At 45.8% G+C, this 25,923-nt stretch overlaps 1 protein-coding gene across 1 annotated transcript in view; it reads left to right on the top strand.

The window, feature by feature from the left end:
- LOC108790238 (shootin-1-like) overlaps window positions 1-8,070 on the top strand; it is a 30,639-nt gene extending 22,569 nt beyond the window's left edge. The window contains exons 8-11 of the mRNA XM_018560457.1: window positions 522-616; window positions 4,688-4,825; window positions 6,273-6,423; window positions 7,919-8,070. Coding sequence (XP_018415959.1) covers window positions 522-616; window positions 4,688-4,825; window positions 6,273-6,423; window positions 7,919-8,070 — 536 coding nt within the window. The remainder of the gene's footprint in view (window positions 1-521; window positions 617-4,687; window positions 4,826-6,272; window positions 6,424-7,918) is intronic.
- Window positions 8,071-25,923: the final 17,853 nt, after the last annotated feature.

Below are 25,923 nucleotides of genomic sequence, written 5' to 3'. Positions count from 1 at the left end.
CAGCAGGGACACATTAATTCACATCTCCCTGCTACCATCTCCTAGCAGTGACTCAGGAGCTCAGTTCACCCTATTTCCCCCTAACTAGCAGAGACTCAGGAGCTCAGCTCACCCTGCTTTCCTCTCCCAGCAGTGACTCAGCAGCCTTCCAGCCTTTTGAACTCTTTTAACAAAGAGCAGGAGTAGGGCAGAACTAACAGGCACATAATACCGAAGAAAGCTAAAGGCCTAAAAGTCCTTAATGGGTTAACCCTGTAGAGGGTAGAGGTTAAGAAGACTCTGCAGTCCAACTCAGAATTTACCTGGCCAAAGGCTCTTCCATAGTGTTCCCAGGAGAACAGGGAAATATAATTTTTTCAGTGAGTTCCGTGCCTAATCTGGAGCCTTTGACCAAAAGGACTCTAAAATTAGAGCCTTTAATTGCTCCTGTAGGGCCTCACTGGGAGTAGAGGTCTGTAAACACACAAAAATAATGCTGATAAGGATGATTAGTAACTATGTCTCCTATATTCTTTCTTCAGTCTCACTAGCAGTGACCCAGGAATATGCTGAAATGATAGGACAGCTGGAGCTGGAACAAGACTTAAGACTGGAGGCTGAAATCATAGCACACCAGGTATTGTGACTTATATGCACAGAATATAAATAAGGTTAGGCTAGCCATAGACATGAGATGGCAGTCAGATGAGTCAACCAATAAAGATGATTTCTTATGAAAGACTTGTCCATAAGACAAATAATTGTTTTGGCTGAGCATGCATGTTTATGTCCCGCGCAGATGCTTCTGATGATATCTCAGAAAAACATTGTAGTTTGTGCAGGAGAACCTTCCCTAAATTATGGATTTTCTTCAAGGTAAGTCAGCTAGGGGGCATCTGAAGAGGTTGTGTGTCTATAGACATAAGGAGGATTAATCACAAAGGAGCCGAAGGATTATGTCGATGCATCGGCTGATCCTTCGGCTCACTTCGGCCGCCAGAGCCCTCCGGTTCAGCCGAACTGAAGGGCTGCTGTAAGGGCTATTCACAATAGCCCGTACAGCAACGGAAGCCAGCTGAAGCTAGCCAATGTACGGCTGAGTTTAGCCGATGTACGGCTGAAGTCAGCCATACAGGGCCAAAGTGAATAGCTGAACGGCATTCGGCTCACTTCACTTCGGCTTGGTTATTCACTCGGCTGCCCTTGGCAACTTAGTGAATAACCCCCAAGATCTTCTAGATCAGGGGTCAGCAACCTGCAGCTCCGGAGCCGCATGTGGCTCTTTCATCCCTCTGCTGCGGCTCATAGATGGGGGGGGGGGGGGGGCCCAGTGAGGTCCGGTCCTGGGCACCCCTCCTGGTGGAATATGCGGCAGTGCAGGGTCCCCGCACTGCCGACGGGCTTCTTAGTAAGGGGGCAGGAGAGGAGAAGTGGTGTATGTCACATGCCCCGCTCCCTGCATTGCACGCCGTGCTGGCTGTGAGGCTTGGCGGTTGAGTCCAGTGCGTTACTAAGCCCAGAGTCCAGTGCGTTACTAAGCCCAGAGTCCAGTGCGTTACTAAGCCTACATATACCTATATACATGCTATACATAGCATAAAGATAAAAAAGGAGTGTTATCTTCATTTTAGATGTCAAAAGGGTTTTGTGGCTCCCAGCGTTTTCTTTTCTGTGGGAAACGGGTCCAAATGGCTCTTTGAGTGTTCAAGGTTGCTGACCCCTGTTCTAGATCATTACCAGTTGGGTCAGATGATAGTTATCTTTGTGGGTAACGTAACCCTTTCTGTACACAGCACCTATCTTGCCACCTGCACATGTATTTCTCTCTAGGCCATGTAGGCCTTTTTTATAAAGTGGTTGTCCTTGGCCCACTAGAAATAAATCTTCTTTTTATTTGACTGTATTCCAGTGGTGTGACCAAAAAAGACAAAGGTCAAAGTGGATCCCTCATATCTCATACAAGTTTGACTGTTCTGTTTAGCCATTGCTATACTAATTTTAAACATTTAGGTGAAATGTTACCTTTTTTCAATGGTTATAAGCTATCAGAGCGGGATCACTGCATAGCCAACATAGGCTGTGGACTTGGACATCAGAGCTGCCAGAAAGGCAAACAGACACTTACACACATACATCACATGACATTACTGTACATAATAGAAGGTTACAGAATGCCTTCCTGCAATCCATCTGGTCTATTGTTGCTGTCCCAACACGTTTGGCATTTTTGTGAGTGGAAAATTATACTTGGCACACACAGTTCACCTCATCTGGGTCCATACACCTAGAACTAAACTGATAGAAGAATAAGGACTTGTACAGATAGGCTGTATTTATGAAGACTGCCTTTTGCATCAGAACACAGGGTTACTGAAACGCATGGGTGTGGTAGTTGCAGTTAACCTGTTTTTCTGAAGACCTCAATAGGATCTCAATAGGACCTGCTGTGTCGACAGAAATGAAAAGCAAAGCAAACCAGGCCAAATGCAGGCTCCTCCAGGTCACCCATGCTGCATAATTAAAAGCAATTAAAAGTGAACGGAAAAATGCACAGAAACAACTGGCATCTGCAACATCCATAAGGCGATTATTTTCAGTCATTGGCTCTAAGTGTGCTGCCACAGGTTGGCTGTCCGTCCATTGCCTTTGCAAGGCTTGTGTTCTTATGGCATCTTGTTAGAAGCTGGGTACATGGGCATGTGACTGAACTGCTTTTCCTCCCGATACAAGTCAATAGGGACACAAAAGCAGCTTCAAGCTGCTTAATGGTCAACTCCAAGTGAAAAAGAGGCCCACTGCAGGCCAGAAGGAGTTCATCTGAAAACACTAGGGATAAGCAAATCTGCCCAGGTTTGATTTACAAACAGTTTTGTGAATCCCACATGAAGTTTTGCATGGCACCCGAATGCATTAGATCAGCACACGCCAGGCAGACCTGTATTACAGCACACCACAATGTGTGTTATTGCACTACAGGCAAAAATGGTGTAAGTCTGATTTAAGTCCATCGAGGTGTGTTGGTAGTCCATTACTATGAATAGATATTTTAACACAAAGATAGTGAACACACATCATAACATGCGTTGACACATAGGCATTAAAGCATCACAATCGAACACCCAGGTGTGATGGGGGCTTCAGTGTAATACTAAGACTAGTCAGTTCACAAGTTCAGGAAGAGTTCTGCACAACACAGATTGCCTAGGTGTGCAGGAAGTACAAAACTAAGGGGTCTATTCACTAAGCTGCTGTAGGCAGCCGAGTGAATGACCGACCTCAAGTGAAGTGAGCTGAACACAGTTCGGCTATTCACTTCAGGCTGGTACATACATCGGCTTGCTTCGCATGGCTTCGGGTCGGCCGAACATGCTCAGCATGTTCGGCTGACCCGAAGTGCAGAATGAGTTCGACTCAGCCGATCCAACATCTGGATCGGCGGAGCCGAACCTCCGGCAGGCCACTCACTGCTGTTCGGCCTATTCTTAAAGATGCCGAACAGCAGTGAGCCTGAACGCTGTTCAGCGGCAACAGCGGCATTCGGCTCGGCTGTTCTGCTCGGTTCCTGTGAGGGACCGAGCAGAACAGAAAAATAGTAAAAAAAGTAAATAGAAAACGATTGTGCGGAGCTAGCAGTGACAGCTAGCTCCGCCCAATAGTTTCCTATTGTCCGGCGGTTCTACTGCCGTCAAAAGAAAAAACTCCCCCGGCCGCCCAGGAGAGAAACACTGCTTTTTCTTTTTTTTCTTTAATAGAAAAAAAACAAAAAATTTTTGCCCATTGGAATGCATTGATAGATTCCTGTTGGCTATTTCAATTTGCAATAGCCAATAGTAAACTAGCATTGTACCCGCCCTCTGATGATGAACCTGATGGAGAACTGCAGCAGAGGGCGGGTACAATGCTAGTTTACTATTGGCTATTGCAAATTGAATAGCCGTAAGATCACGGCTGGCTCCGCCCAGCTGTCAGAAGCAGGCTGTCAGCCAGCTTCGGCTTTCAGTGCGGCTCAGCCGAGCCGAGGCATATGCGTTCGGCTCGACTTAGCCGCTGGGCCATGTTCGGGAGCTGTACAGGCTATAGTGAATAGCCCGTACAGCACCCCTTCGGTTCTACTGAACCGAAGGGGTCCTGGGGCCGAAGCTAGCCGAAGCTACGGCTAGATCCTTCGGCCGCTTCGTGAATAGACCCCTAAGTCTACTAAAGCTCCAAAGAACTTATACAAATGGGAAAAGCATGTGAAGGAAATATATGCTGCTTTATTCTGAACAGAATGTCATGTTTAGCTCATGTAAGTCGATGGAGAGACCCTCCGCACTCCCCACAGCAGTCCCGGCCAGATAAGAAAAAAGTGGTGCTCGCAGTGATGAATTACCACAGATACCGCCGTGCAAACACAGGAAAGTCAGGAAATCACCAGCACTCAGTAGTAAAGATAAATATGTCCCTTTTATTGGACAGAAAGCGTCACAGACATCCAAATAAACCGACGTTTCGGGGCCGCGCAGGGTCCCTTCCTCTTTCTGCTTTGAAAGGTGAAGTTGTTCTGACTTTGTTTCCTGTAGTTTTATCCATCCCTTGTGTTAAAGGCGGTAGCAAGAAATGATGTTAATAAAGTTACTGCTAGAAATATCTTTTTAAATGTATCTGCCTGCCAATGCTGTGTGCACAGATGACGAATCATTGTGGATCTCCATGTTTTTGTCCTCAGATACTGAGGGAGAAGCGGGAAGTCTCTAGGCAGAGCATGATACTGATGCAGAACTTGGAACCTGATCAGATGCTTCTAAAAGCTCTGGAGGATGTCCGTAAAGTGGAAGAAACCAAAGCCGAGCTACAGACACAGGTGGGGCATGACAAGTGCATGTTTAGAGCATAAAATAAGTATATTCAGCAGGAAGAGTGGGAGCTCCTCATAATTGGCACAGCAGTTGTACAGGCCCGAGAATGTAGCATAGATGCAAAAAACTGTAAAGTGCTCTCTAGCATCTACCAAACATCAAGGTATCAGGTTTGGGTGGACTGTCCCTTTAATTAAATTAACCTCTTACTTTTACTTTATTAAGTTAGGGACAGGGAAGGCAGAATGTGCCCAAGCCTAAGTGACAATACCAAGACTTTCGTGATGTAGCTTGGTGCCTGCACCTGTTTTTAATGGAAATAATGCATGAAGGCCAGAGCTAGATACCACAGCATTGGCTATTTAGCCCTCAAGCAGTGTAAACATATCAGTGTACTCTTCTTCATGACAGATTTATATAATTCTGTCCATCCCCTTATCTAAAGGCTACGGAAGAGCCCCGGGGCCATGCAAAAAAAAAAATCTGAAACATAATTCTGTTTAAAAGTCAAAATTCTGAGTTTGAAACTCGGAATTTTGACTTTCAAACACAGAATTCTGACATTTAAACAAAGAAGTCTAACTTTTAAACACAGAATTATGTTTCATATTATTATTTAGCAGGAAATAGGTTCAGGAAATAGTCTGTCCTCCATTTCCTAGAATTTGTCACTGTGGAGAGAATGCAGTCACCTGAAGGCCAATCTCAGGAGAGCAGCTAGGAATCATGATCAATTGAGTTGAGCACAACACAGCCTCCTACAAACTATTCTTTTAAAGGATGTTTAAAACTCCAAGATGTGAGCAATCTACCTTGACTTGTTGGTGTCCAGGGGAGAGCTAAGTCATTTGGTTTGTGCTCTCCAGGTGTTTAAGATGGAGATTTGAATGGTCTTGGTCTAAAGAGATGGATGGCTTTGATATACAGCCAATCCCATGCCACCGTAAGCCCTGCTGAACCCAAACTACCCGTGAGAGGAAAGTAACTTAAACAGTTCAGTAAAGAGAAAAGATTTGCAGAGACAAGCAATGTATGTACATTGTATCTTCCTATTGTCAAAAATCACAAAATAACTGTGTGTGGGGGAATTAGGGTACTAACTAACTGTCAGAGATAAGATGGCTGGAGCTAGGTTAAGCCCCCTAGAACAGTGAGAGGGTCTGATACTGTGGCCTGGCTCATTACTCCAGCATTAATGAACATGGGTCTGGTAAGAGTACCTGTGAGTGAACTGGAACCTGAATGGATAGGGGGCAATAAGCAGAGCAGTAGTAGCAGAGGAGAGCTTTGCCATGCAACTGCTGAGTAACTTCCAGTGGTCTTGAGAAGGTCCTTATGGAGGGGCTGCATCTACAGAGTTTCTGCCTGCATTTGTTCTCCACCTTTACACATATTTGAGGCTGGATTTGATAAGTAGATTGTTTATAGTGAACCATTGCTCTTTGGCTGCAGTTAAAAAGTCTGGAACTGCAGCTGGAAGAAAGGCCTTCACAGGAAGAATTAATCGGGATCAAAGAAGAACTGAACACAGCAAATCAGGAGAAACATCATTTAGAAGAACAGCTGAAGGTGGAGCAAGAGAAGTTTGCGGACTTGCAAGACAAAGGTACGTCACCCTTGGTAGTAGCAGACTGCAGACAAACAGCTGTCCTGACCCGCAAAGCACACCAGCTGATGTATCCACATTGCCAGACCTTGTCATCAGATTAGTTGTACTAGCTCCTTCCATTTGTGGCTGCCAAGTACAGAAAATGAAATGGCCGGAGAAAACCATATATTTGTAGCGCTCACCCCCGAAGGAGCCGCTGAGTTTGAAATAGGTTCTCCTACCTGTTGGTTCCAGCTGCCAGTCCCCTTTGATCAGCAACAGCACACCGACACTCACGGACAGAACGGCTCGAGTCTTAGGGTCTTTTTAGGGTATTTATTTGCAACATCAATAGGAGAGAGAGGGTTTAGGATCTGTAGGATGCCATTTGGAAATACTTCTGAGGACATCTTTCTCACCTAGCAACCGCTAAGGCCGAAATCACTGCGATCTGGTCCCAGGGACCAATAGTAGTAGTAGTACTGTGAACAGATACCTGGAATAGGGTGGGGGATCTCCCTTGTGGGTCCCAGACGGACGCTCGCACCAGCTCCTCTGCGGTACCCCTCAACAAGCGGACTCCTCCCCGACCCAGCTTCCATCAGGTATTTTCCTCTTTAGGATCTGGAACTTCTGTGCCCTCAGCATCTGCAACTGCCAAGGAGCACTCCAGTTAAATGAGAGTATCTTCTTAGAACAAGGCACCCATCACCTGCCACGTGTATGGGCCCAGCAAAGTATCAGTGTATCCTAGGCCTCTAGGTCCCTCAGCACCTGCCATGTGCTGAGGCCCAGGCCAGTTTCCTGCATCACACACAGTCCTCCTAGGGCGAGGCCCCTAGGGGAAAGAGAGCTCTCCACAATGTCCCCAGACCTTTTATCACCTGCCCTCAACCATGCCTCTGAGTCATCCTACTCAGGGATTGGCCAGGGCCAGGTGCATAGTCATAACCTGAGGGTGGATCCTCCCTCACTGTATGCCAAGGCTCCCTTTTCCTCAGCAACAGGAGGAGCAATCAATCCAGCAGACTCAGGGACACCTATAGAATGCAGAGCTCTGTATAATCAGTATCTAGACTGGTTACAGTCCAGGTATCTCTAAATTGAATAGCGACATTTTAGAGGGCGCTACACTTTATTACAACAGATTTAATGGGCGATGAAAGTGGGGAAGCAGAGCATCTGAAAATGCTTTACTGCTGTATCAAACTTTTCTGTCCCAGTGACCACAGCTCCCACTGCTTCTTGTTGGAGTGTTAAGAGGGCAGGAAGTGAGGGAAGATCATTTTTAAGGGGCCACAGACAAGAAATAAAAACCTGGCAGAAATGTTAACTCTTCCCCACTCTAGCCATAGCTAAATATAATGGCTGGAGTTGGGCATAAAGCAGTTTTTTCTTTGTTTTCGCTGTCACATACATGTGTTAGGCCTCATAACCCTTGGAAGAGTATATCTCCCTTGCATACTTGGTATATTTAACGCTTTAATGTTCAATATCTTTTTTTCCTTCCTAGTAAAGACTTTGGAAGAGAAACTGAAAGAATCATCAGCCAATGGACTGGAAGATGTAGAAAAGGTAGCAGAACCCATACTACCACCACCTCCTCCTCCTCCTCCACCACCACCACCACTTATGCGTCTACTTTCCACAGCACCCAAAGAGTAAGTAAATCTTGTCACCATGCTCTGAGCTTCAAACCTAAATCTACAATGTCTTTATTTATATCTTGGCAGTGAACACAGCAGATGTAGAAAATGAAGTGCCAGACCATTAACGTGTTTCAGAGGCCTACTAAAATCTATAATGTATTCACTATAAGGCTGGGTTCACACCTGGGCGTACGGAATATGCGCGGTTGCCGCGATTTGTGGTAAAAGAAACGTGTGACAAAGGCGCGTTTCCGCGGGCTATCCTAGCTGTATCCTAATGGATACGCGCGGAAAATACGCCCCAAAGAAGCTCCTGTACTTCTTTGGGCGTAGGGCGTTTTTCAGCGCGTTCCTACGTGCTGAAATACGCCCAGGTGGGAACCATGCCCATAGGCAATTAATGGTTTTCACATGTTGAGCGTTTTACAGCGCGTTGGAACACGCTGTAAAACGCCCAGGTGTGAATCAGGCCTTAAACCAAGGATAACATGGAGATCCTTTGGATTGCAGAAACTGCCTTCCCTGGATGTGGGTTCCATGTGCTGTGGGCTTTAAGGAATGGTACAGTAGTCATGTTGAATTTGCTGCTGTGTTCTTGTGTATCATCAGCAGTTTGGGAAGGTTGGGAGCTGTATGCTCCAGAAATGGTCAGCAGACAGGCTTGATCTTCCATTGATGGCCTGCGGCAGGCATTTCTATGCAGCCTGCTTTGAAGTGGAACAAGCCCTTAGCCTATACGGGACAGCATCTTGCAGTGTATAGAAGTATCATCGTCCGTATCACTGCAGGCTGTGGAAGTCATATGTTCACAAAGACCTCTTCCATTCCTTAGAACGGGCATGCCAAACTGAAATTAAGCAGTGGCCAGAACTGAATGGATGAATTTAGGTCTTTAGGGCAGCAAAGCAGGATAGAAAGAGATTCATGTGGCCCTCCAAAAAACATGCCTGACTTAAGCTGGCCATACACCAATAAGCTTGCATTTGAAATGCATTTGATCATTTGATGATGCCATCATTGAGTCTAGGGATGTGCGTGGGCTTGTTGTGTAGCTAGTTCACCTGAGCCTGCTTAAAACACTCAGTGACACATTCCCCTCCTGGCCCAGTCTGCTGCGGCCGGGGAATTCCTCACCCTGCAGCGACACATAACAAAGGGCCAGGGGAATGACCTGGGCCTGGGCTGATTGGGAAGCGAGGGGGATGTGTCACTGACATTTTTGCACCAAACACACGCACATCCCTATTCAAGGCTAATTTAGTTTGGAAAGCTCTTAAAATTTTGTCCAGACCTTCTACTTGAATGCAATCCTAGACATATTAAATGGGTTTCTTTTGTGCTTAACACATAAGCATTCAAACATGTACAATTGTAACTGAACAAAAAAGACTTTCATGGTTAGAATTTTATTTGTTCCGATAAGAAACAAGAAAAATATTACTTAGCCTTCAAATTTTCTTGTCCATATGGTCGAAACCGATCATTGATTTGCCCCCAGTAACTATTAGAAGAACGAACAAATGTTCTGAAAATGTAGTTTTCGAACAAGATTATACTGGTGTTTGGCCATTTTAGAAGATGGACAGGCTGGCTGTGATCCCCATCGCCTGCAGTGATGGCTGATAGCGCTGACTGTGCGGCTTTGTGTGTCTGCTTCCAAATGGAATTCATAACCTCATCACTGAGCACAAAATTAGATAAAGCTTTGTGTGACATGGCAATTCAAAGAGCTAGACAGAAAAATGTGTTGCTGCATCAACGGTTTATAAGATGAAACTGAGACTTGTCAATTTTGCAGCCCTCTGGCCCGACTGAGAGAACAGAGAGGACTTCGGCCACCAACAGCAGCGATCATGACAGGTGAGCTGGCAGGTCAGGTGATGTCTGAAGGTGGCGAACCAACCGCATGTATAGTGACACAATAGAGGGTGCCCGCTTATCATTGAAAAGGTTGGTCTGCTCATTGTGGTGAAGGTGGCAGCCAGAGAATCTCACAGTGAGGAAGTCACTCTCAACTGCCAAGCCGGGACAAGGCCCCACAGGCACCTAGGGTGAGGAATGCAAAAATGCAATGATGAATGCAAATAAACGTAGAGCAGCACCCGAGCACAGGGAGAATACAGCTTGGAGCTTTGTGCCAGCCGAGCGCTGTGCTCTGTTAATCATGAGAACGCAGCTCTCCCTGTGTAATCATTGAAGGTCTGTGGCAGCCGGGCGCCGAGTTCTGTTTATCAAGAGAATACGGCTCTCTCTGTGTAATCATCACAGCTCTGTGACAGCCGTGCGCTGAGTTCTGTTTATCAGGAGATTGCGGCTCTTCCTGTGTAACCATCAGAGCTCTGTGACAGTCGGGCGCTGAGTTCTGTTTATCAGGAGAATGCGGCTCTCCCTGTGTAACCATCAGAGCTCTGTGACAGCCAGATGCTGAGTTCTGTTTATAAGGAGAACGCGGCTCTCCATGTGTAATCATCAGAGCTCTGTGACAGCCAGGCACTGTGCTCTGTTTATCAGGAGAATGCGGCTCTCCATGTGTAATCATCAGAGCTCTGTGACAGCCGGGCGCTGAGTTCTGTTTATCAGGAGAATGCGGCTCTCCATGTGTAATCATCAGAGCTCTGTGACAGCCGGGCGCTGAGTTCTGTTTATCAGGAGAATGTGGCTCTCCCTGTGTAATCATCGGAGCTCTGTGACAGCAGGGCGCAGTACTCTGTTTCCAGAGTGGTTGGATGTCACACTGACAGCGGAGTGCCACAGCTTGCACAGGGAGCCACCATCTCCTAGTGTAATCTGCAGGACTGAGGACCACTGCCTTCAGAGACAACGCAGAGTAAAACATTCATCAATAACCATAGAAGCCGGCTAAGAGTGTTTCTCATGGTTGGAATACACATTTCCGGCAATCTTTGTTTTTCAGTTTCCCCCGATGTCAAAGAAAAAGCCATACAGGAAATGAAGAAAAGAATTGAGCAAGGCAATATCCTAAGGCCTACGCCAAAATCTGGACAGGTCAGTGCTAATTTTTTTTTCGTTTTAGCCAGGTTGAAAAAAAAAAAGACATTAAAGAAAGAAGTCCGTCGAGTTCAACCAATAGAAACAATTAATATTAGGGTGTAACATGAAACATGGTCAGTTCACAAGCCCCCCCTTCCCCTCCACCTCACTTACCTGAATCGCTGGATTCTTCTCCCCGCAGACTTGTCTACCTTTTTGAATTTGGCGCAGCTGTGCGTGGCTCCACCCATGCAGCGTCGTCGTCCATACACAGATCCTTTGACTTTTCTTTAAAAAAAGTTGGATTTTCTCTTTCATGTACCTACTACTTTCAGTGCTTGGTGCCGAACGCCACTCTGATGAGGAGAAATTGTCCCCCAAACACGATAATACCATCCTGTCAGGGGGCAGACAAAGGAATCACTGAGCACTGTGGGGCACACAAGATATTGGCACTCTCAGAAGTGTCAGTTTCTGGAGATTTAAGCCGGGGATATATATGGATTGGCATAGACAACAGGAGCAGTAAGTGTCTCCCATCTTCTTTTCAGGCAAGGCTTTTATTGGGCGTTTCCATGTGCTGACAGGCTTACGTTAAAGAGACCCTGTCTGCAGTTCATTCATGTAAAAAGTACATTTCCCATCAGATGTTCTCTCCTCAGTTTTCAAGAAGAGCTTGAGACAGGTGGCAAGCAAGAACAGTCAGTTTCCAAAAAAGGAGTCGAGGCAGGCAGCAGACAAGAATAGTCAGTTTTGAAGAATAGGCCGATGCAGGCAGCAAGTAAAACTAGTCAGCTTATCAGAAGAGGTTGAGGCAAGAATAGTCAATTTCCAAGGCGAGGCCAAGGCAGGCAGCAGGCAAGAATAGTTGGCTTCCTACAAGAGGTCAAGAAAGGCATCAGGCAAGAATAGTCAGTTTTCAAGAAGAGGCGGAGGCAGGCAGCAATCACAAATAATCAGGAATCATGTGCTGACAGGCTCACGTTAAAGAGACCCTGTCTACAGCTCATTCATGTGAAAAGCACATTTCCCATCAGATGTTCTCTCCTCTTACCTTTTTATCGTTTTCTCTTGAAAGGCCTCCCTTCTCTACGGTATGCAGCATGTCTGGGCACTGCCAACTTGGACATGATGGCGGCACACTCACAGTTGTCACTCCAGCGCTCTAACTCCTCATCAATACGGCCCGTGGAGCATCGGCTTAACAGCTGGGCTCCTACCTTCTGCCCTTCAGATCCACCCAGATAAGCCAATATGCTGGGTTTTGACAACAATCATTTCACCTTTGTTGATTAAAAATTTAGGAGCACTTGATAGTAACAAGACAATAACAATACTGTTAACGCGTTTCAGCTATACAGCCTTAAACATAAGCTATGACTAAAACTGTATAGCTGAAACGCAGTGAATGTTAAGTGTGGTCAGACTCCGGCGTATTTTCTTATCCAGCAGAGCTATGGATCTGACACTCCCAGAAGTGGCAGATTTCTAAGAATATACCAGCGGTGATAGAAACATATAAAAATTGTAGTCAGAAAAAGACCAAGTGTTCTTCCCTTTTTGATTTTTTTTATGGTTGTTTTTTTTTTACATTAATTTTTTCTCAAACTTTTTTTTCTGAGTGGAGATCAATATTTCTCCAAAGCATGTTCAAATTCAGTTACTCTGCAGACCAGAATATGAGTTGTACTCAATGCTGGGAACAAAACGAACGTGAGGGCGCAAGGCTAGGGGGACTAAGAAACTGATGGTAGTAAGAGGAAAAAGTTCACTTACTTTAAGTGGGTCTCGGGACCAGATGGATGTGTCAGTGTGTCCGTGTCACCGCTGGAGCAAAGTGAAGTGCCGGTGGTGTGAGGACTGACGTCAGGCTGGGCTGCCGCTGCGGGTGGAGGAGATCGGGCTGTGAAATGTGCGTATCTGGGCCAGTGTCCGGGCCGTGGTGAAGATGCAGGATGGAGAATCGGCCGGGGTGGTGATGAAGTGAGGAAGGATCAGGTCGGTGAAGCAGTGGGTGGAGGCTCGGGAGCAACGCGTTTCGAGGATGTTACCTCTTTATCAAGCTCATTAGGAATGAGCTTGATGAGCTTGATAAAGAGGTAACATCCTCGAAACGCGTTGCTCCCGAGCCTCCACCCACTGCTTCACCGACCTGATCCTTCCTCACTTCATCACCACCCCGGCCGATTCTCCATCCTGCATCTTCACCACGGCCCGGACACTGGCCCAGATACGCACATTTCACAGCCCGATCTCCTCCACCCGCAGCGGCAGCCCAGCCTGACGTCAGTCCTCACACCACCGGCACTTCACTTTGCTCCAGCGGTGACACGGACACACTGACACATCCATCTGGTCCCGAGACCCACTTAAAGTAAGTGAACTTTTTCCTCTTACTTTCTCCACTGTGCTACCATCAGTTTCTTAGTCCCCCTAGCCTTGCGCCCTCACGTTCGTTTTGTTTCACTAGTGCAGGCACTCCTCCTGTTTCTTAGGGCTGCAGGCGAGGCAGAGCTACAGCACCGTATTCCCTTGGCCCAATCCGAGAGCGCTGTTCGTAATATTTGTATGTACTCAATGCTGGGAAAGGCCCATAAAGAAAACCTGTTACCAATATAAAATTGCAGATAGAAGCACAGGCTGATCAAGTATTTGAAGTCCGGATTTGCTGCATTTTTCCTTTTTTTCAGATGTTGTTTTTGAACCTGCTTAAAAATGTGACTACTCCAGGAAGAGTCAATTCCCTAGTACAGCCCCTGCTTCCTGGCATGTGATAGCCCTCTCATCTTTTGGGAGTGTGTAATTACTATCTGTGCTGGCCCAGCTACTGCATACTTCCCATTACCTCCCATATAAACTTTATGTTCCTGCTGGGGAAGCAGAGAATGCAAATACTATAGAATGGGGGAAGCCAACCGCCATTGTGGAACTACAAGTTCCATAAGACATTGCAAGACTCTGACAGTCACAGGAATGACTCGCAGAGGCATTATGGGATTTGTGGTTTCACCACAGCTGGAGTGCTGAGGTTGGCTATCCCTGCTAAGTGACAGCTCTGAGTCTGCTGGGGCTGCTGACATCATATTCATGATGGCGGCATCTAGCAGCAATCTCAGCGTTTTTTTGGATGTCTACACAAGGGAGACTTTGACAGGTAAATAAAATGCAAAAAATAGGTTGAATACACATATAATCTTATGGGAAGATTTTTGTTGAATTATTGGTCTGGCAACAGTGTCTCCTTAAAGAGGACCTTTAGCTCCTTTCACTAAAAATCACATCAGCATACACCTCTCTATACTGATATGAAATCATCTGACATTCATTAGTTAAACAAACATATTTTTCTTTTACTTACAATTATTGTTTTTCCACTTCCTGGTCCTCTTGGGCATTAGTGATGTGATCTGTGCCCAAGTGTTACATCCTGGGAAGGTTACATCAGCAGAGCATTGCTGGGAAATCTCATCTGTAATATCACGAGATCTCAGGAAAAGGCATTTTCCTCCCCTGGGGTTATGTGCATGGTCACATGACCTAGTCACATGTACCAGAGTTCCAGGAAGTAAAGGGAGATGGATTAATCTGCTCTTAGTAAACATGGCTGCTGTGGGAAGAATGGGGAAGAAAAGAAAAATAAGGTATGCAAAGGATAAAAAGAATAAAAAGCCAGCAATTATCTAGTATCTGTATCTGTTTGTAGATTGTCATTACTAAAAATTTCTAAAGGTGCCTTTGTTGTTATTTTGAAGATCTGGGTAAAGTTCCTCTTTAACTCCCTTACTGGTGTGGTGATGGTGTGATGCTGTAAATTAGGGATGCAGCGATACTGATATCGGTACCAATACTGGGCATTTTCACGAGTACTCATACTCATGAAAATGCCCTGTTAGCAAAAACCGATACCAGAGCTTCACATTTTCAAATTGATTCAGCTGCCTGAGGTCCCGCGCTTGCTGGGGATCTCGGGGCGGCCTTCTTGGGAACCATGCGGTGCGTGTTTACAGCGCTTCCACCACCTGCACATCTCTCCCACCTGAGACCCTCTGCACATCTCCCCCTCCTGAGACCCTCCGCAACCTTCCTGAGATCCTCCACACCCTTCCTGAGACCCTGCGCACCACTCCTGAGACCCTTCGCCCGAGACATCAGGCAGGGACCCCGGAGCAGAGAGGCAGCACAGAGTATGTGGCAAATGAATATACAATTATTCTGTATTGCTGTATAATGTATTGCTGGGATTTTTAGTCCTCTATAGCTTGTGGTATTCTCCATTACTGTATAATGTATTGCTGGGATTTGTAGTCCCTCTGCAGCTTAGAGTCAGTGGCAGAACTACCAGGGTCGCAGCAGTCATAGCTGCGACTGGGCCCTGGTGCTCCAGCACTGTCCTAAAATCATTAGTCTGTATTATTTTAGAAAAACTGTCACTTGACACTAAAAAAAAAAAAGGAGAATCGGTAATTGGTATTGGCGAGTTCTGGAAGAAAAGTACTGGTCCTCGTAATCGGTCTGGAAAAAATGGTATCAGCGCATCCCTTCTGAAAATGGAAAAAAAAAATATCTGCATAAAAAGTTGATTTCCAGGAAATGGGAGGTAGGATTCAATATCAATTAAATATATGACAATACACTTTAATAAATAACGAGAAATCTAGTGATAATGTAACAAATTATTTTATATTATGTGAAGTAGTGTTGATGTAGTCGATTGATACCGCGACTTACCTCCCATTTCCTGGAAGATATTTTTGTTCCATTTTCAATCTCCTAAGTTGAATTTCAATAGCCCACAACTTTCAGGTACAATTTGCATTTTGATGTCTCTGTTCTATGTATTATTAGAGTAGGGAATTGCCCAATAATGAGCCATTCTTTTCTTTCTCCTACTGTTGTCCACCTTAGAAAGAGTCTGCTGTGAACAAACGGAAGAGCGTAATTAGTGAATTACAGGGGGTATTGCTGGTGAGTATCCCAAATTGAGTTTTAGCTTAACGTTTTTCCGGCTTAACAGCAAACCTGACATTTTCCATTTATGTAATTCGGACGTAAGCCTTTAAAAGCATCCATGTATGTTCTTTATGCTCCTAAATCCCAAAAACTAAGGCATTAAGTATGTATATAGCAAATTCCAGGTTTGATTATGAAATTTGAACACCCTTCGTTTCCCTCGGGGCAATGTATTGTCTTTTCCTAAATGGGAGCATCCTATGGAACACAGCAGAAACAGTCCCCGTGCAATTATGTTCCTGGGTGCTCTGAAAGATAAGCACAAGCTTGAAAAGTCTTAAGTACTTTAAGATGGGAATTTAAAGAGAACCTGTGCTTTTCATGTGTAGGGCAAAACAACAAACTCACAGGAATGATGGCCCCACCAACTGCCATACTCACCTACTATTTGCTCACGTGGCCGCTCCATTTAGGTGCTGAGGGCAAATAGGGCGAGCCTTGTGTGAGGTTCAAGGCCTGACCTGGAGCTTACATAAGGCTGAGGGCTCTCTACTATACCATGTCTGGGTGTCTAAGTGGCCAATCTCCAAGTACCAGTGCTGTCATGGGGGAGGAAGGGGAGTCACATGCTTCCCAGATTTAGGCTACTCTGCATTTCCCAAGATCTTGGATCAGATGGTGAATGACCACCTTTTTTAGTATGGACACGAGGGGTAAGGTAAGCATATTAAAGACTAATTCCACCTTAACACCAGGCTCCATGTTACATCCATATTTAGAGTGTAATATGGAACTTTGTACCATTCCACAGAACCCCCCCTTCAATCCCCTAGTAACCATAGTGACCACCAGGCTACTTTGCTGCAAGATGTCACCAGGTCGGGGGCCCTCAGGACCGCTCCCTCAGGGAATAGCAGGAACAGAGTGGCTATGACGAGGAGACAGAATGGCAGCAATTAGACTGGTCATTTTCCAGGCAGAGGTCGGGGCATGCAGCATGTAAGAATAGGCAGTTTTCAAGAAGAGCTTAAGGCAGGTGGCAAGCAAGAACAGTCAATTTTTCCAAAAAGGAGTTGAGGCAGGCAACAGACAAGAATAGTCAGTTTCGAAGAATAGGCCGAGGCCTGAGGCAGGCAGCAAGTAAAACTAGTCAGCTTACAAGAAGAGGTTGAGGCAGGCAGCAGGTAAGAATAGTCAGTTTCCAGGCAGAGGCAGGCAGCAGGTAAGAGCACTATGTTTCCAAGGAGAGGCCGAGGCAGGCAGCCGGCAAGAATAATTAGCTTCTAAGAAGAGCTTGAGGACAGCATCAGGCAGGAATAGTCAGTTTTCAAAGAGAGGCCGAGGCAGACGGCAACTAAGAATAGTCAGTTTACAAGAAGAGGTTCCGGCAGGGAGCAAGCAAGAATAATTGGTTTCTAGGAAGAGGTCGAAGCAGACAGCAGTCAAGAACACTCAGTTTCCAATGAGAGACTGAGGCAGGCAGCAGGCAAAAATCTCCTGGAAGAGGTCAAGGAAGGCATCAGGCAAGAATAATCAGTTTTCAAGAAAAGGCCGAGGGGCAGGCAGCAGTCAAAAATAGTCAGGAATGAGCAGGGTCAGGAGAAACAGGCCGGGTCAGGAAATCATGGTCAACAACAGAAATGGCAGAAGTCAGGTGATCTCTCAAACAAAGTAGCTGACAAGAAGTCACAGCACCAGCCACTGGAAGGGAAGAAGTTGAAATACCCTACTATCCTTCCCTTGCGGGCATGCGCAAACATGTGGGACGCACATGGATGTGCACATGCCCTTGACCAACCATGTGCATGCCTATGTGCGCATCTGACCATAACCAAAAGGTTGTGGGGGGAGGGATAGTTGCTTTGCAAAGGAGTCCCCTTCAGTCTGATCCACCATTGCCTAATAGTGAAACATAGAAATTGAAACAGGAAACAAGATGGTTATGAATCCATGGGCCTCATTAATAAAATCAATACTTTTTTCTGGGTGCAACTAGTCCTTAAAGCCTTTTCTTACAGAGCACTGCAAAGCAGCCACTACGGAGAATGAGCCGGCGCAGAATCAGCCGCAAAGCGAAGGCAAAAGACAACGAGCTTAGCTGTTTGCTGCAGAAACGGAGGCAGATTGTGGATAGCCATCCACCGATCAACAAGACAGCTGAGATTCCAAAACAAACACAGGAATGTACCGCCGAGACAAAGAGACAAACCCGGGATGAAGGTTAGAAAAATAAAAACTGAAGCCTGATGGCTCAGCTCAAAGCATAAAGCAAGTTTATTAAGTAGAAGGAGCTTCAAGAGGAACTCCGGCCTTCCCTCCAGTCTTGCACATTTGTACAAGACTGAATGGAAGGCCGGAGGAGCTTCTCACAATGTGCATTAGAAGCTGCAGCAATCAGATAGAGCACACCTAATTTCCTGGTTGGAGGACATCCAGCATTGTCTAGCATTCCTCCCCAGCCCTTCATTTGTTGGATTTCAGTTCTTTCAATCATGGAGGCTCAGCATCACATGTGGGTGTTACCTAAATAGGTCTGCACACAAAGGCACCCTTGCCCAAGAAAAGCCCTCTCCTCCAGACTGACATCCACCAATCAAGGCATTTTGATGCCAGTCCACTGCTTGTATCAGGGCTGATGAGTAATGAGTCAGGGTGCTGTGATGTTTTCAGGAAGCTAGGCGCAGCACCCTCTAAGCCCGTCCCACCACCCATGGTCTGCCTGCTATGCACAGAGACCCATCACGTGGTCTAAAATGAGTTATGTTAGTGGGAAGGCAAAATATAAACAGATTAAACTTTAGGCTTATAGATAACCAGCTCTTTGCCCATGCAATCCCCACTTCCCAGGACCACCATGCTCACATTTTATTTGCACGTCTGCTGCTCTGGTCAGCAGGCTGGAGATTGAGGAGCAGAGCCGGTAAAGGTAGGACTACCATGCATCTGCATACTCAGAACGACCATCTATTTTCATCTTACACAGAAGTGGGGGGAAGAAAGAGAAGGTGATTATGGGCTACTGGGGAGGGGAGTATGAATGCAAACCTGTTACTTTGCCCTGACTAGCTCCCTGGTTGTTTTATTGTGATAGGCAGCCCCAATGATCAATAGTTATGAGCAGAAGACTATATGATTTATTTAATACAGGTATTTAAATAGGACTGGCAATTTACACAGCACCTTACATTCACATCAGTCCCTGTCCTTAAGGAGCTATATAAAGTCCCCACCTTACATGCATGCATACATATTAGGGCCAATTTACCTACCATTATGTCTTCTGGGTGTGGAAGGAAACCCACATGAGCACAGGGAAAACATGCAAACTCCATGCAAATAGTGTCCTGAGCAGGATTCAAACCCCCATTGTTGCATGGCAGAAGTGCTAATCACTGAGCCACTGTGCTGCCTAATAATCATTAGAGTGCCCTGCACCTCTAAGCTGATTGTATGTAACATTGGCTGCACTGGGAGCTTAGGTAGTGGAGTATTTAGCACATATGATTCACATTTATATAGGTGATCAATTGAGTGCCCCACGTTTTGGAGCTCCCAGGGACCTCTGAAAGCTAAACTAGGTGCCTGATTCAGTCTTACTATTTACATACAGCTACAGTGTTTCACTGAACATAAGACACTGTCTTATATTTTGTTGGGGCTAAAAAAACCCACACTAGGTCTTATTTTCGGGGTAGGATTTTTTTAATTTTATTTTTTTAATGTATAACAATCCAAAGTTAATGCAAATCCAAATTAAATAGTCCAAAATGGCAAAGTTAAGAATAGGGTGATCAGGGCAATCAGGGGTACCGTACCTTTCCAAGAGCAATTTGGTAACCAGAATGAGCGAAGCGCACTTTCACTATCGATTCCTCACAGGCGGAGTGCATTTGGTATCACTCCGCCTGTGACAGGAGCCGGCTATTATGGGCTACTGGGGAGGGGAGTATGAATGCAAACCTGTTACTTTGCCCTGACTAGCTCCCTGGTTGTTTTATTGTGATAGGCAGCCCCAATGATCAATAGTTATGAGCAGAAGACTATATGATTTATTTAATACAGGTATTTAAATAGGACTGGCAATTTACACAGCACCTTACATTCACATCAGTCCCTGTCCTTAAGGAGCTATATAAAGTCCCCACCTTACATGCATGCATACATATTAGGGCCAATTTACCTACCATTATGTCTTCTGGGTGTGGAAGGAAACCCACATGAGCACAGGGAAAACATGCAAACTCCATGCAAATAGTGTCCTGAGCAGGATTCAAACCCCCATTGTTGCATGGCAGAAGTGCTAATCACTGAGCCACTGTGCTGCCTAATAATCATTAGAGTGCCCTGCACCTCTAAGCTGATTGTATGTAACATTGGCTGCACTGGGAGCTTAGGTAGTGGAGTATTTAGCACATATGATTCACATTTATATAGGTGATCAATTGAGTGCCCCACGTTTTGGAGCTCCCAGGGACCTCTGAAAGCTAAACTAGGTGCCTGATTCAGTCTTACTATTTACATACAGCTACAGTGTTTCACTGAACATAAGACACTGTCTTATATTTTGTTGGGGCTAAAAAAACCCACACTAGGTCTTATTTTCGGGGTAGGATTTTTTTAATTTTATTTTTTTAATGTATAACAATCCAAAGTTAATGCAAATCCAAATTAAATAGTCCAAAATGGCAAAGTTAAGAATAGGGTGATCAGGGCAATCAGGGGTACCGTACCTTTCCAAGAGCAATTTGGTAACCAGAATGAGCGAAGCGCACTTTCACTATCGATTCCTCACAGGCGGAGTGCATTTGGTATCACTCCGCCTGTGACAGGAGCCGGCGCTATAGAGGAAGCATCGGCTTATGCGGCTCTGCTCCCAGCGCTGCCTCCTCACTTAGTTGGTACCGCCGATTCTCTCCCGCGTCTCTTCAAGTGCCCCCTTATGCCACCACCAGCCCTGGGAAAGCTCACAAATAGGTCTTATTTTCGGGGTAGGTCTTATATTTGAGCAATTCCCAAAAATAGTACTAAGTCTTATTTTTGGGATAGGTCTTATTTTCGGGTAAAAAGGGTGTTTCTGTAACAAAAGTGGGCCATTTCATAAAACTGTATTCATAAATATGTTTTATAGAGGAACTATACCATAGTATACAATTGGAACGCAGGAAAAGCTTGGAGCATTCTAGGCCCAAGAACAAAAATTGTATTTATTGCAATTTATCTTTCCTCAGATATGGTGGCTGAATTAGTTTTACATTTTCAGGCTGTCCCATTGTGTGTCATTTCAAGAAGCCTAATCAATCATTCAAGTTCTTCACTTGCAGAACATCTCCCCCTATGTTGTAGAGATAACAGAAGGTGGTGTTCTGTAGTACAGCAAAAGACAACTGAGCAGGGCTGCCACAATTTCTTACAATTGGAGTGTGACAAAGGCACTGTGTTGTCAGGCCGCAGCAGGAATTAGGAAAGTGCATCTCTGCCAGGATCACGTTATTTGTCTGTAGTTGCGGGGGATAAAAACATTGGGTAATGCAGAGATGTAATGCGTATGTTTTGTTTGCCGTGACATACGTATAAGGTAGATGTCAAAATGCTTCCATTTTTCTGTAATTCTGTTTTGGATTTCCTCCAGGTAACCAACGGCAAGGTGTTGCCCGTGTGGTTTCTGCCAAAGGCTCTTTGGGGACTGATGTTTGGGACCACTCATTGGCTCTACCTAAACACTAATCCTCCACCAGGTTTTCCTTTTACGTGCTTATCCAGCCCTCCCTACTTACGTTACTGTTCAGGAAGTGGTTTCCCATGATGTCAAACAGATGATATACCAATGAGAAATTTCCACTTGTATTTCCTTGAATATATCCAGCAGCAGATTGCAGTCACCCTGTCGAGGCCTCTCATAAACATCAACGGCCAGTAAAACTAAAATACTTAACTGACATATTTATATTCCCACTGTGCTTCCTCTTTCTTGCAGGTGCATCACAGGCTCCCGAAGCAGCTTCCTCATTTCAGAACAGTCCAGTTTTTCTAAAGATGAAGCAGAGGGAATCACCTGTACAGAGCCGTCGGAACAGCCAAGTACAATGGCAATAGTAGAACGATCTCACCAAAGCCCAACTTTCCCAACCAAATTGTACAAAGAGCGTTTGCTGTAGAGTCAAGTGAGATTGATATTGTCTTTTGGGTGTCTTTGTTTACTTCCAGATGTTCCCAAATCAATACTTTGATTGAAAAGATAACCAAAATGCCATAGTGCTTATTAGGGATGCACGCATACTAGTATCGGTGCCGATACCGAGTATTTGGGCGTGCACTAATGCTCCGATACCTTCCCGATACTGGAACTTATTCTCAGAGGAAGATTTCCACTGACCGGCAGTGCGGTAGAGGAACATGGAGACAGCTTCCTGGGCAATCAGGAAGCCGGTGTCATGGATTGACTCGGACAGGTGTGCCGTGATGACATGGCCGGCTCCTCCCCCTGGGCGTGGCGCCTCCTCACTCTCTTAAACACAGCTGAGTCAGTCACTCGGTGTTCAATCATTGTGGAACGTCGAGCGACTGACTCTGTGGGAAACAGAGCCACAGACCATCCACAGCCTTAAGTGAGGGGTTCAGCCTCCCTGTCGGGGGGACTCAGCTACTGCCAACTGCTGCGGCTCACATTGCTACAAAGGAATACCTCCTGTTTCACCTGAACTCTCTCCACTCCTGAACCGCAAGTACAAGGGGATCTTCCCCCACCTATTGGTAGCCACTTCAAACCATATCAGATGTATATGCTAGCCATGAACTGTGTGCATTGATACCAACTGAACATACCTGATTGCAGATTACTACAGATTGCATAACCTTGCTCTGCTGGAGATAACCTTAGCTAATCCACCGCATTATAACCTCCCAGGGAGTTAGTGAATGCATGTTATTATTTCTGCCACACCAGGGTCATTGGGAATTGGAAAGGAGTGATAGGAAACACTTCCCTAATTGATTCCTGCAGTGGAAAACTACAACCCACCACACGCCTCCACTTGAGGCTGATAGTATACTCACAATACCTAGACTTATACCTGAGACCCTCATTGGTCATATCCATGTAACACTCTAGGACGGGTACATGATGTGGAACGGAACCCCATCGCACTGGGTGTATTGGGGTTCCGCATGACTGACCGAACCCTTACACCTAGAGTGTTAGTTCCGCAGTTGAGATCCAATAGAATACCGCCTGCTGGATTGTGACAGCCGGGCAGCGAGTAATGACCCGCCTCCCGGCTTCCTAATAGGCGGGAGGCGGGTCATTACTCGCCGGCCAGCTTCCTGATTGGCTAGGAAGCTGGCTTCTCAGCCAATCCGCATGGAGCCGGCTTTTAGGCCGCCTCCATGCAGACTGGCTGGGAAGCCGGTTTCTTGGCCAATCAGCATCGACCCGGCCAAACATGGAGCCAGCTTCCTGGGAAATAAGGAAGCCGGGTGTGTAATTTTCCCATGATTGCCCAGGAAGCCGGCTCCATGCCAGCGGAAGCACCGGAATCGGTACTCGGTATCGGCAAGTACTGACAGCAAAATATCGGCACTAGTACTCGATACTGAAAAACCGGTATCAGTGCATCCCTAATGTTTATGATAAACTCTTTATGGCCAAAGTTTTCTAACACCTGACCATCACACCTAATTGAGCCTGTTGGACATCCCATTCCAAAACCATGGGGATTGATATGGAGATGCCCTCCATCCACTTTGTGGCTATAACAGCCTACACTCTTCGAAGCAGTGGCGTCACAAGGGGGGTGCGGCCCGCCCCCGGGTGACACCATTGGAGGGGTGACACCAAAATGACTGACAGTCATTTTGGTGTCACCCCCCCTCTGAAAAGACGGGCGCTCGGTCATGGACCAAACGCCCGACAGTATCAGGAGAAAGAGGAGGGGACCCGGCAGCATACCTTATCCCACCGGGTGACTGTCCCCTCCTCTCTCTGCCGGCATCCATCACCAAGATGGCCACCAGCAGGTATCAGAAGATCGCCGCGTGTGCGCGATGACGTCATCACGCGCGCTATGATGTCTCGGCGAGTGGACGGGATGACACCCGGTAACCGATCCGGGTGTCACTCAGCCTCGGGACACCCCTGCTTCGAAGGAAGACTTTCTACAATATTTTTAAGTGTGTCTGTGGGAATTTGTGCCCATTCGACCAAAAGATCATTTGTGTGGTGAGATATTGATGTTGGATGAGAAGACCTGGCTCTCAATTGGTGTTCCAATTCATCCCAAATGGTTGAGGTCAGGGCTCAAGTTCCTTTACACCAAACATATCCAACCATGTCTTTATGGAGCTGGCTTTGTGCACAGGGGCACAGTCAAGGTGGAACAGAAGAGGGCATTCACCAAACTGTTACCAGTTAGGTTAGAAGAGCACAATTGTCTTAAGTCCAGTCTAAAGTGTGTCGGGGTGTTAGTGGTTGTCTACATACTTTTCGTCATATAGTATGTGTACATGTGTAAGATAGCTGACTTATTTGTAAGAGAAAGTAATCAATCTTTTATGTTCACTTCAAACTACGCATATGATGAAAGAAAATCATGTTAAAATGATCAGTAGAAGGATAGACACAGGAAGCTGACTCCATATGCATATCTAAACTTTTCCTGTAAAAGGTGAGTTTGGCATTGTCTCGTTGACCTCTATCCAAGCCTCTCTATCGGTCAATGAGGACACTCATTCACATTAAGCAACCAGCAGGAAGGCTCTGGAGGAGGAGGAGATCCAAGCTCTACTTTACAGAAAAAGTTGAGATCTGCACGTAACCTGATATTCATTGATGTTTTTGGACATTTTTTTCATCAAGTGCTTACTTTGAATGGATCTGTGACTTTGTGCGGTTTGTTCACTTTTTTAACCTCCATAGTGTTTTTTTTTATTTACAAAACTGTAGAATTCTCTCTTTTTGATAAGGCTTCCCCCCCTTTTTAATGTTCTCATGCATATTAAAAAGCAGTGTTGATTTTCAATCAACTGAATCCAAAACTGGTGTTTTTGTACTGTATAGTTGTTGACTTTTTATTGTACTCAGAGGCTGCACCGGTGAGACCTCCACCCGGTATTCCCAGGTAAGCCTAACAGCCATTAAAGTAGACCTGAAGCCAAAACCGGACTGTAATTTTGAACAGCTAATTTTGTGACATCCAGCCAGATCCTGAAAGTCTACTGTGGTAGCAGCACAGTTTGCTCATGGTAACCGCCCTCCAACTGGCCTGCTGATTGGACACCTCATATTTGTATTTAGACTGTGTATTTTACTGCTTACTTGGAATTCAGTTTTAAAATAAACCTGTACTTACTACAAAGTGTTTAAACTGGTCTCAGTCCTCATTAGCAGAGGTAAAACATGTCCCCCGGTTAGGGTTGAAGATCATACTAGGAACTCCAGAACCCATGGAACTCATCTGAGCAAATATAGAGTTCAACTCTGAAATCAGAACCCTGTGAACCCCTTTCCACTCCCTGCAGCCTTACCAACCATTAATGAGTTTTGGTAAGTGGGGGGCGGAAGGTTGGTGCCACGTCAGAGTTCCAACTTCAGCTTAAAGTCCAAGTCACACTAATGATCCTGTAGGTGGTGACAACTCACCAGTGACCACATCTGCTTACAGTCTGAAAAGTGCCTATCCGTCACTCTTCAGACTGGAAGCATTCACTTTAAGGCTACAGATGCACTCCCTGAATGAGCCACCAGAACCTGCTGCAATGTCCATAGCTTGTACCCAGGTCTTCCAGACACTCTTCAACTGGGAATGTTCCCCTGTTGCTCCCACCTTCCTGCACCCTCTTCTCTGGATATAGCAGATATCTCAGCTCTCTCTATCACTCTATATGATAGCGGCTCCCAGACACCCGGGAGATAGAAATATTTTATCCCGGAAAG

Source organism: Nanorana parkeri, unplaced genomic scaffold (genome assembly GCF_000935625.1).
Source record: "Nanorana parkeri isolate BGI_ZX_2015 unplaced genomic scaffold, ASM93562v1 scaffold456, whole genome shotgun sequence".
Lineage (NCBI taxonomy): Eukaryota > Metazoa > Chordata > Amphibia > Anura > Dicroglossidae > Nanorana > Nanorana parkeri.
This window is presented reverse-complemented; position numbering and strand designations above follow the sequence as displayed.